General features: G+C 47.7%; 1 protein-coding gene across 2 annotated transcripts in view; it reads left to right on the top strand.

Annotated features, from left to right (window-relative positions):
* The first annotated feature begins 1519 nt into the window (after positions 1 to 1519).
* The window catches only part of LOC139232561 (rab-like protein 6), a 114245-nt gene continuing 102370 nt past the window's right edge, over positions 1520 to 13394 (top strand). For both annotated transcript variants that reach the window (XM_070862986.1, XM_070862985.1), the window contains exon 1: positions 1520 to 1778. In XM_070862986.1, the coding sequence (XP_070719087.1) occupies positions 1649 to 1778 (130 nt within the window). In that variant the 5' untranslated portion in view covers positions 1520 to 1648. The remainder of the gene's footprint in view (positions 1779 to 13394) is intronic.

Below are 13394 nucleotides of genomic sequence, written 5' to 3'. Positions count from 1 at the left end.
TATCAACTCAAACTGTCCCACCTTTGGTCCTCCTTTCACCATGACATTTCTGCAGCCAACGATCTTGCTCAACCACAGCCTCACCACCACCTTTGATGCCCTAGTCCCTATTAAAACAATTACTCTCCCTCATCTTGGCTATTCCCCCTGGTACAACCCTCATCTTCGCTCCCTCAAGTCCACGGGACGCAGACTTGAACGGATGTGGCGGACAACTGGTTTAGCCATTCACCACCAGATCTGGCTCGACCACATAAAGCATTATCGGTTCCTACTCTTGTCTCCCAAAACTGCCCACTATTCCAGAATCATTCTGGATTGCAAAGATAACCCCAGGCTATTGTTCTCTACTGCTGTCTCTCCCCAGTCGCCACACACTCACCTCCAATAGCAGGTGCAAGGAGCTCATGGACCGTTGTCTCTAAGAGTGAGACCATTCCTTTCCCTAGCTCACTGGGCCAAACTTCCTCGAATGTTCGCCCCCCACCCCGCCCTAGCCCTGAACTCACATCTTTCTCTAATTTCTCTTCAATCTTCCCTCTTGACCTCTCCACGCTCCTTGTCCATGAGACTCACTTCCTGCTCCCTTGATCCTATTCCCACTAAACTGCTGACCACCCAACTTCCTTTTCTGGCTCCCATGTTAGCCGATATTGTTAATGGTTCTCTCTCCTCAGGTACTGTCACCCTCTCCTTCAAATCTGCCGTCATCGCCCCTCTCCTCACAAACCCAACCTTTGACCCCACGGCGCTTGCTAGCTACTGCCCCATCTCCAATCTCCCATTCTTCGCCAAAGTCCTTGAACGTGTTGTCACCTCCCAAATCCGTGTCCATCCTTCCCGTAATTCCATGTTTCAATCCCTTCAATCTGGTTTCCGCCCCTGCTCAGTACCGAAATGGCTCTCATCAAAGTCACAAATGACATCCTTTGTGACGGTGACAAAGGTAAACTGTCCCTCCTCGTCCTTCTTGGCCTGTCTCCAGCCCGACTCTGGCTAGTTAGATGGATGAGAATGGAACCTGGCGACTGCAGTCCCACCCAGCTGTACGGCAGTGAAGAGGCGTTGGAGGGGGATCGTGATCAACTGTGTCAAAGGCTGCCGACAAATGGAGAATGATGAGGAGGGATAGCTTGACACAGTCGCATGGGATGTCAATGCAAGACTTCTTTTTCAAGGACGGGGTTCTAAATTTGGCCTGGGCGTTGGAGTAAAATGAGCTGTAAGGCAGTGGCGGCCTGTTATACATCCCGCCCAATAATCAGCTTCATTGCAGTCAATGCAATTAAATATCAGGCGGCAATCCGATACCGCCTGTTTTGCTGCACTGCCCGAGACGAATTTCTGCACCATGGTGTGGGTGAGGGGTGAATGGGGGAAAATAGGGACTACGCGGGCGCAGTGCAAGCATGTCAGGCTGCTTAAAGTGACTCAGTGGCCCGGCCTGCGCAGGCGCAATGCGAGCGGGAGGCCGGCTGCCGGCAGTGTGCGGGGATCCGCGCAGGCGCCCTGGCTTCCCGCCCCCTGACCCCCGGCGGGCGGGCTGGGCCTGCCGTGTGAATGAGCCGCGGTGGGAGTGAGCGCTTCGCCTGCTTGTCCCCGGGTCCGGGTCCGGGCCCGGCCGCTCGGTTCACGCTACCCCGGCGACATGTTTTCGGCTCTGAAGAAGCTGGTGGGCACGGAGCAGGCCCCGGGCAGGGACAAGGTCATCCCGGCCGGCCTGCAGAGCATGAACCAGAGCCTGCAGCGCAGATTCGCCAAGGGAGTGCAGTACAACAGTGAGTGGGCCCGGGGGTGGGAGGGCAGTACAACAGTGAGTGGGCTCGGCTCGGGGGGGAGTGCAGTATAACAGTGAGTGCGCCCGGGGGTGGGAGGGCAGTACAGTACAAGTGAGTGGGCCCGGGGGCGGGAGAGTGCAGTACAACAGTGAGTGGGCCGGGGGGTACTGGGGGTGATGGGCGGACAGGGGGTGGGTGGGCTCCAGATTGTCTGGGGCAAGCATAGCTTGGTGAATCTGGGGGTTTGTGGGAATGTCTGCGAGGGTGGGAAAGGGATCTGGAGTTTGGTGATGGGGGTGTGATTTCACACTGAATAACAAACATTTTGCAATAACACTGCAGTGTAATACTGGGGTACAGTACTGGTGGGTACAGGTCTGTCACTATAACCCTGGGGTACAGTACAGATGGGTACAGGGCTGTCACTATATAACACGGGTACAGTACTGGTGGGTACAAGTCTTGTCACTATACAACCCTAGGGTACAGTACTGGTGGGTACAAGTCTGTCACAAAATAACCCTGGGGTACAGTACTGGTGGGTACAGGTCTGTCACTATATAACCCTGGGGTACAGTACTGGTAGGTACAGGTCTGTCACTATATAACACTGGGGTACAGTACTGGTGGGTACAGGTCTGTCACTATATAACACTGGGGTACAGTGCTTGTGGGTACAGATCTGTCACTATATAACACTGGGGTACAGTACTGATGGGTACATGTCTGTCACTATAAAACTGGAGTACAGTACTGGTGGGTACAGGTACTGAGTCGGATTCTAGCTCTCCAAGTGCTGCATTGGCTGAGATCAGCACGGACTGCGGATCAAAGCTTCTCCCTGCCAGTCACCTTCACACTGCATGTACCAACTCAGCAATCGGGACGTGTGTGCCTATTAAGTGAATTGCTGCGCATTGGTTGAGGAGATGGGAGCCCGTTAATTAAGGCAATTCATCAGAACCTGGAACCTGGCGCCAGCAAAGATAAACCTCCCCTCCGCGCCCCCCCCCCCCCCCCCCCCAATCCGCTGCCAGACGCTGGGGTAACCACCTATTGTGGTGATGTACGGGACGCACAGGGCAGCTTTGCCTGCCTTCCACCAGTACTGTACCATAGTGTTACAGTGACAGACCTGTACCCACCAGTACTGTGCCCCGGTGTTATACAGTGACAGACCTGTACCCACCAGTACTGTACCCCAGTGTTATACAGTGACAGACCTGTACCCACCAGTACTGTACCCCAGTGTTATAGTGACAGACCTGCACCAACCAGTACTGTACCCCAGTGTTATACAGTGACAGACCTGTACCCACCAGTACTGCACTCCCTCAATAGCAAGCATGCCCTTCCTCAGATTAGGAGACCAAAACTGTACACAATATTCCAGGTGTGGCCTCACCAAGGCCCTGTACAACTGCAGTAAGACCTCCCTGCTCCTATACTCAAATCCTCTCGCTATGAAGGCCAACACGCCATTTGCCGCCTTCACAGCCTGCTGTACCTGCATGCCAACTTTCAATGACTGATGTACAATGACACCCAGGTCTCGTTGCACCTCCCCTTTTCCTAATCTTTCGCCATTCAGATAACCTGCCTTCCTGTTTTTTGCCACCAAAATGGATAACCTCACGTTTATCTACATTATACTGCATCTGCCATGCATTTGCCCACTCACCTAACCTGTCCAAGTCACCCTGCAGCCTCTTCGCATCCTCCTCACAGCTCTCACTGCCACCCAGCTTAGTGTCACCTGCAAACTTGGAGATATTACATTCAATTCCTTCATCTAAATCATTAATGTATGTTGTAAATAGCTGGGGTCCCAGCACTGAACCTTGCGGTACCCCACTAGTCACTGCCTGCCATTCTGAAAAGTATCCGTTTATTCCTACTCTTTGTTCCCTGTCTGCCAACCAGTTCTCTATCCATGTCAATACATTACCCCCATACCATGTGCTTTAATTTTGCGCACTAATCTCTTGTGTGGGACCTTGTCAAATGCCTTTTGAAAGCCCAAATACACCACATCCCCACTGGTTCTCCCTTGTCCACTCTACTAGTTACATCCTCAAAAAATTCTAGAAGATTTGTCAAGCATGATTTCCCTTTATAAATCTATGCTGACTTGAACTGATCCTCTCTCTGCTTTCCAAATGCGCTGCTATTACATCTTTAATAATTGATTCCAACATTTTCCCCGCTACCGATGTCAGGCTAACCGGTCTATAATTCCCTGTTTTCTCTCCCTCCTTTTTTTAAAAGTCGGTTACATTAGCTATCCTCCAATCCATAGGAACTGATTCGGAGTCTATAGAATGTTGGAAAATGACCACCAATCCATCCACTATTTCTAGGGCCACTTCCTTAAGTACTCTGGGATGCAGACTATCAGGCCCTGGGGATTTATCGGCCTTCAATCCCATCAATTTCCTGACTAATAAGGATTTCCTTCAGTTCCTCCTCCTTGCTAGACCCTCAGTCCCCTAGTATTTCTGGAAGGTTATTTGTGTTTTCCTTCGTGAAGACGGAACCAAAGTATTTGTTCAGTTGGTCTGCCATTTCTTTGTTCCCCATTATAAATTCACCTGATTCTGATTGCAAAGGACCTACATTTGTCTTCACTAATCTTTTTCTCTTAACATATCTATAGAAGCTTTTGCAGTCAGTTTTTATGTTCCCTGCAAGCTTACTCTCATACTCTATTTCTCCTCCTCCTCTTAATTAAACCCTTTGTCCTCCTCTGGCGAATTCTAAATTTCTCCCAGTTCTCAGGTTTGCTGCTTTTTCTGGCCGATTTATATGCCTCTTCCTTGTATTTAACACTATCCCTAATGTCCCTTGTTAGCCACGGTTGAGCCACCTTTTCTTGTTTTATTTTTACGCCAGTCAGGGATGTAGAATTGTTGAAGTTCATCCATGTGATCTTTAAATGTCTGCCATTGCCTATCCACCGTCAACCCTTTAAGTGTCATTTGCCAGTCTATCCTAGCCATTGAAGTTACCTTTCTTTAAGTTCAGGACCCTAGTCTCTGAATTAACTGTGTCACTTTCCATCTTAATGAAGAATTCTACCATATTCTGGTCACTCTTCCCCAAGGGCCCTCGCACAACAACATTGCTATTTAATCCTCTCTCATTACACATCACCCAGTCTAGGATGGCCAGCTCTCTAGTTGGTTCCTCGACATATTGGTCGAGAAAACCATCCCTTATACACTCCAGGAAATCCTCCTCCACCGTATTGCTACCAGTTTGGTTAGCCCAATCTATATGTAGATTAAAGTCACCCATAACTGCTGTACCTTTATTGCACGCATCCCTAATTTCCTGTTTGATGCCATCCCCAACCTCACTACTACTGTTTGGTGGTCTGTACACAACTCCCACGAGTGTTTTCTGCCCTTTGGTGTTCTGCAGCTCTACCCATACAGATTCCACATCATCCAGGCTAATGTCCTTCCTTACTATTGCATTAATCTCCTCTTTAACCAGTAATGCTACCCCACCTCCTTTTCTTTTTGCCTATCCTTCCTGAATATTGAATACTCCTGGATGTTGAGTTCCCAGCCTTGGTCACCCTGGAGCCATGTCTCAGTAATCCCAATTATATAATTTCCGTTAACAGCTATCTGCGCAGTTAATTCATCCACCTTATTACAAATACTCCTCGCATTGAGACAGAGCCTTCAGGCTTGATTTTTTAACACTCTTTGTCTTTTTATGTTGTAATGTGGCCCTTGATTTTTCTGCCCTCCACTTTTCCTTATCTCCTTTCTATCTTTTGCTTCTGCCCCAGTTTACTTCCCTCTGTCTCCCTGCATAGATTCCCATCCCCCTGCCATATTAGTTTAAACCCTCCCCAACAGCACTAGCAAACACTCCCCCAGGACATCGGTTCTGGTCCTGCTCACGTGCAGACCATCCGGTTTGTACTGGTTCCACCTCCCCCAGAACCGGTTCCAATGTCCCAGGAATTTGAATCCCTCCCTCTTGCACCATTCCTCAAGCCACGTATTCATCTTAGCTATCCTGCTATTTTTACTCTGACTTGCACATGGCACTGGTAGCAATCCTGAGATTACTCCCTTTTGAGGTCCTACTTTTTAATTTAACTGCAAGCTCCCTGAATTCAGCTTGTAGAACCTTATCCTGTTTTTTACCGATATCGTTGGTACCTATATGCACCACGACAACTGGCTGTTCACCCTCCCTCTCCAGAATGTCCTGCAGTCGCTCCGAGACATCCTTGACCCTTGGACCAGGGAGGCAACATACCATCCTGGAGTCTTGATTGCGGCCACAAAAACGGCCATCAATTCCCCTTACAATAGAATCCCCTATCACTATAGCTCTCCCACTCTTTTTCCTGCCCTCCTGTGCAGCAGAGCCACCCCTGGTGCCCTCTCCTGGTGAGCCATCTCCCCCAACAGTATCCAAAGTGGTATATCTGTTTTGGAGGAAGATGATCGCAGGAGACCACTGCACTACCTTCCTTTCACTGCTCTGCCTGATGGTCACCAATTCCCTATCTGCCTGTGTAACCTTTACCTGTGGTGTGACCAACTCGCTAAACATGCTATTCACGACATCCTCAGCATCGCGGATGTTCCAGAGTGAATCCATGCGCAGCTCCAGTGCCGCAATGCGGTCCCACGTAGCACAAGAGGAGCATGACACAGGTCTGGGCTCTCCTGCTATGACTTAACCCTTAAATTAACTTAATTTGGCAACAATGCCAAAGGTTTCCAACTGATAAGAAAAGAAAAAGGAGAAGATAAAATACTCACCAGTCCATTAGTCAATCACTTACCCACTTGGCTGTGACGTCACACTTCGATTTTGATTTTTTTAAAAACGTTTTGGCCCTGCTCCTGTGGCTCCTCCGACACTCGGGGCCCCTTTTATGGGCCTCTCGATCCTCCTGCTCCTGCTCCTGTGGCTCCTCCGACTCTCGGGGCCCCTTTTATGGGCCTCTCGATCCTCCCACTCCTGCTCCACAACCGTCTTAAGTTCCAGGGAATACAACCCTAATTTGTGTAGTCTGTCCTTGTAACTTAACCCTAGAAGTCTGTGTATCACACTGATAAAAAATCTATGCTGCCCCCCTCCAAGGCCAATATATTCTTCCTAACGTGTGGTGCCCAGAACTGCTCACAGTACTCCAAGTGTGGTCGATGATTTGGTGGCCATTACAGAAACGTGGTTGCAGGGTGGCTAAGACTGGGAATTAAACATACAGGGGTATCTGACAATTCGGAAAGATAGACAAGAAGGGAAAGGAGGTGGGGTATCTCTGTTAATAAAGGATGATAGGGCAGTTGTGAGAGACGATATTGGCTCTAATGAACAAAATGTTGAATCATTGTGGGTGGAGATTAGAGATAGTAAGGGGAAAAAGTCACTGGTGGGCGTAGTTTATACGCCCCCAAATAATAACTTCATGGTGGGGCGCGCAATAATCAAGGGAATAATGGAGGCATGTGAAAAAGGAACGGCAGTAATCATGGGGGATTTTAACCTACATATCGATTGGTCAAATCAAATCGCATGGGGTAGCCTGGAGGAGGAATTCATAGAATGCATACGGGATTGTTTCTTAGAACAGTATGTTACAGAACCTACAAGGGAGCAAGCTATTTTAGATCTGATCCTGTGTAATGTGACAGGAATAATAAATGATCTCCTAGTAAAAAATCCTCTCGGAATGAGTGATCACAGTATGGTTGAATTTGTAATACAGATTGAGGGTGAGGAAGTAGTGTCTCAAACGAGCGTACTATGCTTAAACAAAGGGGACTACAGTGGGATGAGGGCAGAGTTGGCTAAAGTAGACTGGAAACACAGACTAAACGGTGGCACAATTGAGGAACAGTGGAGGACTTTTAAGGAGCTCTTTCATAGTGCTCAACGAAAATATATTCCAGTGAAAAAGAAGGGCGGTAAGAGAAGGGATAACCAGCCGTGGATGACCAAGGAAATAAAGGAGAGTATCAAATTAAAAACCAATGCGTATAAGGTGGCCAAGGTTAGTGGCAAACTAGAAGATTGGGAAAATTTTAAACAACAGCAAAAAATGACTAAGAAAGCAATAAAGAAAGGAAAGATCGATTACGAGGGTAAACTTGCGCAAAACATAAAAACAGATAGTGAAAGCTTTTACAGATATATAAAACGGAAAAGAGTGACTAAAGTAAATGTTGGTCCCTTAGAAGATGAGAAGGGGGATTTAATAATGGGAAATGTGGAAATGGCTGAGACCTTAAATAATTATTTTGCTTCGGTCTTCACAGTGGAAGACACAAAAACCATGCCAAAAATTGCTGGTCACAGGAATGTGGGAAGAGAGGACCTTGAGACAATCACTATCACTTGGGGGGGTAGTGCTGGACAGGCTAATGGGACTCGAGGTAGACAAGTCCCCTGGTCCTGATGAAATGCATCCCAGGGTATTAAAAGAGATGGCGGAAGTTATAGCAGATGCAATAGTTATAATCTCCAAAATTCTCTGGACTCTGGGGAGGTACCAGCGGATTGGAAAGCAGCTAATGTAACTTCTCTGTTTAAAAGAAAAAAGGGGGCAGACAAAAGGCAGGTAACTATAGGCCGGTTAGTTTAACATCTGTAGTGGGGAAAATGCTTGAAACTATCACTAAGGAAGAAATAGTGGGACATCTAGATAGGAATAGTGCAATCAAGCAGACGCAACATGGATTCATGAAGGGGAAATCATGTTTAACGAATTTACTGGAATTCTTTGAGGATATAATGAGCATGGTGGATAGAGGTGTACCGATGGATGTGGTGTATTTAGATTTCCAAAAGGCATTCGATAAGGAGCCACACAAAAGGTTACTGCAGAAGATAAAGGTTCGCCGAGTCAGAGGAAATATATTAGCATGGATAGAGAATTGGCTGGCTAACAGAAAGCAGAGAGTCGGGATAAATGGGTCCTTTTCGGGTTGGAAATCGGTGGTTAGTGGTGTGCCACAGGGATCGGTGCTGGGACCACAACTGTTTACAATATACAGAGATGACCTGGAAGAGGGGACAGAGTGTAGTGTAACAAAATTTGCAGATGACACGAAGATTAGTGGGAAAGTGGGTTGTGTAGAGGACACAGGCTGCAAAGAGATTTAGATAGGTTAAGCGAATGGGCTAAGGTTTGGCAGATGGAATACAATGTCGGAAAGTGTGAGGTCATCCACCTTGGGGGGAAAAAAAACAGTAAAAGGGAATATTATTTGAATGGGGAGAAATTACAACATACTGCAGTGCAGAGGGACCTGGGGGTCCTTGTGCATGAAACTCTTTTAGGAGTCATTTTTTTTATTTTTTATTATTCGTTGCCAATCTTTCCAATTCTTTGTCAAATCACAAACGCCAGAGGTCACCTTGCACACATCAAGGATCACTCTGCGCCAATGCTCTTAGCCAAAAGGCCTAGAGCCACTGCACCGTTCCTGGAAGTACTGCAATACCAGGTTCGTGCCATGGAGGTGGATGGGTCAAGCCACCCCACCCACCTCCTATTTCCAAAAAGCAGAGGAGAATCGCCTTCCTGATCCAGGGAGAACCACGTTGGGGTCATGGTTACTCCCCTGTCAGGTCAGTTATGCAGGTGCAGCAGGTAATCAGGAAGGCGAATGGAATGTTGGCCTTCATTGCGAGAGGGATGGAGTACAAAAGCAGGGAGGTCCTGCTGCAACTGTATAGGGTATTGGTGAGGCCGCACCTGGAGTACTGCGTGCAGTTTTGGTCACCTTACTTAAGGAAGGATATACTCGCTTTGGAGGGGGTACAGAGACGATTCACTAGGCTGATTCCGGAGATGAGGGGGTTACCTTATGATGATAGATTGAGTATACTGGGTCTTTACTCATTGGAGTTCAGATGGATGAGGGGTGATCTTATAGAAACATTTAAAATAATGAAAGGGATAGACAAGATAGAGGCAGAGAGGTTGTTTCCACTGGTCGGGGAGACTAGAACTAGGGGGCACAGCCTCAAAATACGGGGGAGCCAATTTAAAACCGAGTTGAGAAGGAATATCTTCTCCCAGAGGGTTGTGAATCTGTGGAATTCTCTGCCCAAGTAAGCAGTTGAGGCTAGCTCATTGAATGTATTCAAGTCACAGATAGATAGATTTTTAACCAATAAGACAATTAAGGGTTACGGGGAGCGGGCGGGTAAGTGGAGCTGAGTCCACGGCCAGATCAGCCATGATCTTGTTGAATGGCGGAGCAGGCTCGAGGGGCTAGATGGCCTACTCCTGTTCCTAATTCTTATGTTCTAACCAAGGCTTTGTATAGCTGCTGCATAAATTCTACTCCCTTGTATTCAAGTCCTCTAGCTATAAAAGCCAGCAATCTATTGGCCTTTATGCTTAATTTTTCCACCTGTTCATGACATTTTAATGATCGATGTACCTGGACCCCCAAGTCTCTTTAGACCTCCACTGTTTTTAGCCTTTCACCACTTAAAAAGTACCCTGTTCTATCCATTTTAGGTCCAAAGTGGGTGACCTCACATTTGACTACATTAAAATATAATAACAAATAGCATGGATTTCAAAAAGGAAAGTCTTGCTTGACCAACCTCATTGAATTTTTTGAAGAGGTAACAGCAAGAGTAGATAATAATGCAGTTGATGTAATTTATCTAGATTTTCAAAAGGCCTTCGAAAATGCTTTACCCAAAGAGTGGTGAAAATGTGCAACTCGGTACCACAGAGTGGTTGAAGCGAAAAGTATCGATTCATTTCAGGGGAAGCTAGACATGCAAATGAGGGAGAAGGGAATAGAGGGTTATTTGCATATATTTAGATGAGGAAAAACGGGAGGTTGCTCGAGTCTTCTGTACTTTCCTCATAAGTAATAAATGACCTCCCTATTCTTCCGACCAAAATGTAATACCCCACATTTATCTGTGTTGGAACTTCATTTGACAATTATACGCCCATTCTGCAAGTTTATTAATGTCCTCCTGTAATTTGTTGCAGTCCTCCTCAGTATTGACAATTTGGTATCATCCGCAAATTTAGAAATTGTGTTTTTGATTCCAAAGTCTAAATTGTTAATATAATACCCACCAGTACTGTACCCCAGTGTTATACAGTGTAAGACCTGTACCCACCAGTAATGTACCCCAGGGTTATACAGTGACAGACCTGTACCCACCAGTACTGTACCCCAAGGTTATAGTGACAGACCTGTACTTACCAGTAATGTACCCCAGGGTTATACAGTGACAGACCTGTACCTACCAGTAATGTACCCCAGTATTATACAGTGACAGACCTGTACCCACCAGTAATGTACCCCAGGGTTATACAGTGACAGACCTGTACCCACCAGTACTGTACCCCAGTGTTATACAGTGTAAGACCTGTACCCACCAGTAATGTACCCCAGGGTTATACAGTGACAGACCTGTACCCACCAGTACTGTACCCCAAGGTTATAGTGACAGACCTGTACCCACCAGCACTGTACCCCAGGGTTATACAGTGACAGACCTGTACCCACCAGTACTATACCCCAGGGTTATACAGTGACAGACCTGTACCCACCAGTACTATACCCCAGTGTTATACAGTGACAGACCTGTACCCACCAGTACTGTACCCCAGGGTTATACAGTGACAGACCTGTACCCACCAGTACTATACCCCAGTGTTATACAGTGACAGACCTGTACCCACCAGTACTGTACCCCAGGGTTATACAGTGACAGACCTGTACCCACCAGTACTGTACCCCAAGGTTATAGTGACAGACCTGTACCTACCAGTAATGTACCCCAGGGTTATACAGTAATAGACCTGTACCCCTGTGTTATACAGTGACAGACCTGTACCCCCTAGTATTGTAGCTCAGTGTTGTGTCAGTAACACAACATTAGGCTAAAGTTGTGAATGAATTAAGTGGCCAGTGTGTGTGTATCGGCAGCGGGATGGATGTTTTAGTCTCCGAGTTGGTGTGTATATATAGTTGGTATGATCAGCCATGATCTTATTGAATGGCCTACTCCTGCACCTATTTTCTATGTTTCTATAAGGTGTTGAAGAATCTTGCAGGCCATTACATTCCAGAATTGTACTAAAAAGAACTGTATTCATACAATCTCAGTCATCAGGGGAACGGGAGCACAGTTGTTATGTTGCTGCACTAGTAATCCAGAGGCCTGGTGTAATGATATACAGACATGAGTTTAAATCCCACCACGGCAGCTGGGGAATTTAAATTCAATTAAATAAATCTGGAACAAAAAGCTCATCAGTAATGGTGACCTTGAAACTACAAGTTGAACCTCCCTTATCCAGAACGTCCTTATCCGGGACCACGCCTCGTCTAGAACCATTCCCGGCCACCGGGTGACGCATACGCAGAACTCCAGCATGAAGAAATTGAAGTCGTTCCTCGCTGCCGACTCTCGCGATCACTGGCCTGACCCTGTGATCCACTGTGCCGCTTCCCCCGCGCCCCCCCACCACCCCCAATGATCTCTCTGCCACACTCCCAGCCCAAACTAGCCAGCCCCTTGCTCAGAACCTGTATCATCCAATTTAACGTGACCACCCCTTGTCCGGAAAAATTCCTTAGCTAGAACAGGCCAAGTCCGGATAAGGAAGGTTCAACTTGTCATTAAAAATCCATCTGGATCGCGAATGTCCTTTTTAGGGAAGGAACTCTGCTGTCCTTATCCGGTCTGGCCGATGTGTGTGTCCAGACCAACAGCAATGTGGTTGACTCTTAACTGCCCTCGGAAATGGCCCAGCAAGCCTCTCACTTATTCAACGGCAATTAGTGATGAGCAATAAATGCTGACCTTGCCAGTCATGCTCACATCCCATGAACGAGTAAAACAAATTTACTTCATCTGCATACAATCGACTATACTTCACGAGGACCACACTTGGACACCGAGTGTGTGCGGGTTTTGGTTGTAACATTTGCACGATAGTTCACTCTTTGAAAAAAAATCCCGTCTTCATGGCCTTTCATATCGTTCCTGGTTGTAGGGGCCCTGGTTGTTGTTTGGTGGGAGGGGCCCTGGTTGTTGTTTTGTGGGGGGGTGGAGCGGAAAGAGTGCCCGTTTGGTCTCTGAGAATGATGTACAGCCAGGGTTATTAGACCTGTGATTTGTGCAGCCCATTTCTGACTGGTGTATCTTGGCTGGTGGTTCTGGGATAAGCCTCGGCCAACAGTGAGGCAAAATGATTGCTAAAGCCCAAAAGAATACTGTGCGTCTTCTCTTCAACACTATACCCATCTCCACCGTTCCTTCATTGCCATTCCCTTCCACTCTCGCTCCCTCCCTCGGCATCACCGTTCCACCTCTTCCCCCTCTTTCTCCCCCTCCCCTCGCCGTTCCCCACCCCTCTTCCTCCTCGCCCTTCCCTCCCCTTCCCCCTCGCTCTTCCCCCTCGCCCTTCCCCCCCCTCTTCCCCCTCGCCCTTCCCCCCCTCTTCCCCCTCGCCCTTCCCCCCCCCTCTTCCCCCTCGCCCTTCCCCCCCCTCTTCCCCCTCGCCCTTCCCCCCCTCTTCCCCCTCGCCCTTCCCCCCCTCTTCCCCCTCGCCCTTCCCCCCCCTCTTCCCCCTCGCCCTTCCCC

This window comes from Pristiophorus japonicus, chromosome 20, assembly GCF_044704955.1.
Source record: "Pristiophorus japonicus isolate sPriJap1 chromosome 20, sPriJap1.hap1, whole genome shotgun sequence".
NCBI lineage: Eukaryota > Metazoa > Chordata > Chondrichthyes > Pristiophoridae > Pristiophorus > Pristiophorus japonicus.
The sequence above is the reverse complement of the archived record's forward strand: the minus strand, read 5'-3'. Positions and strand labels throughout refer to the sequence as shown.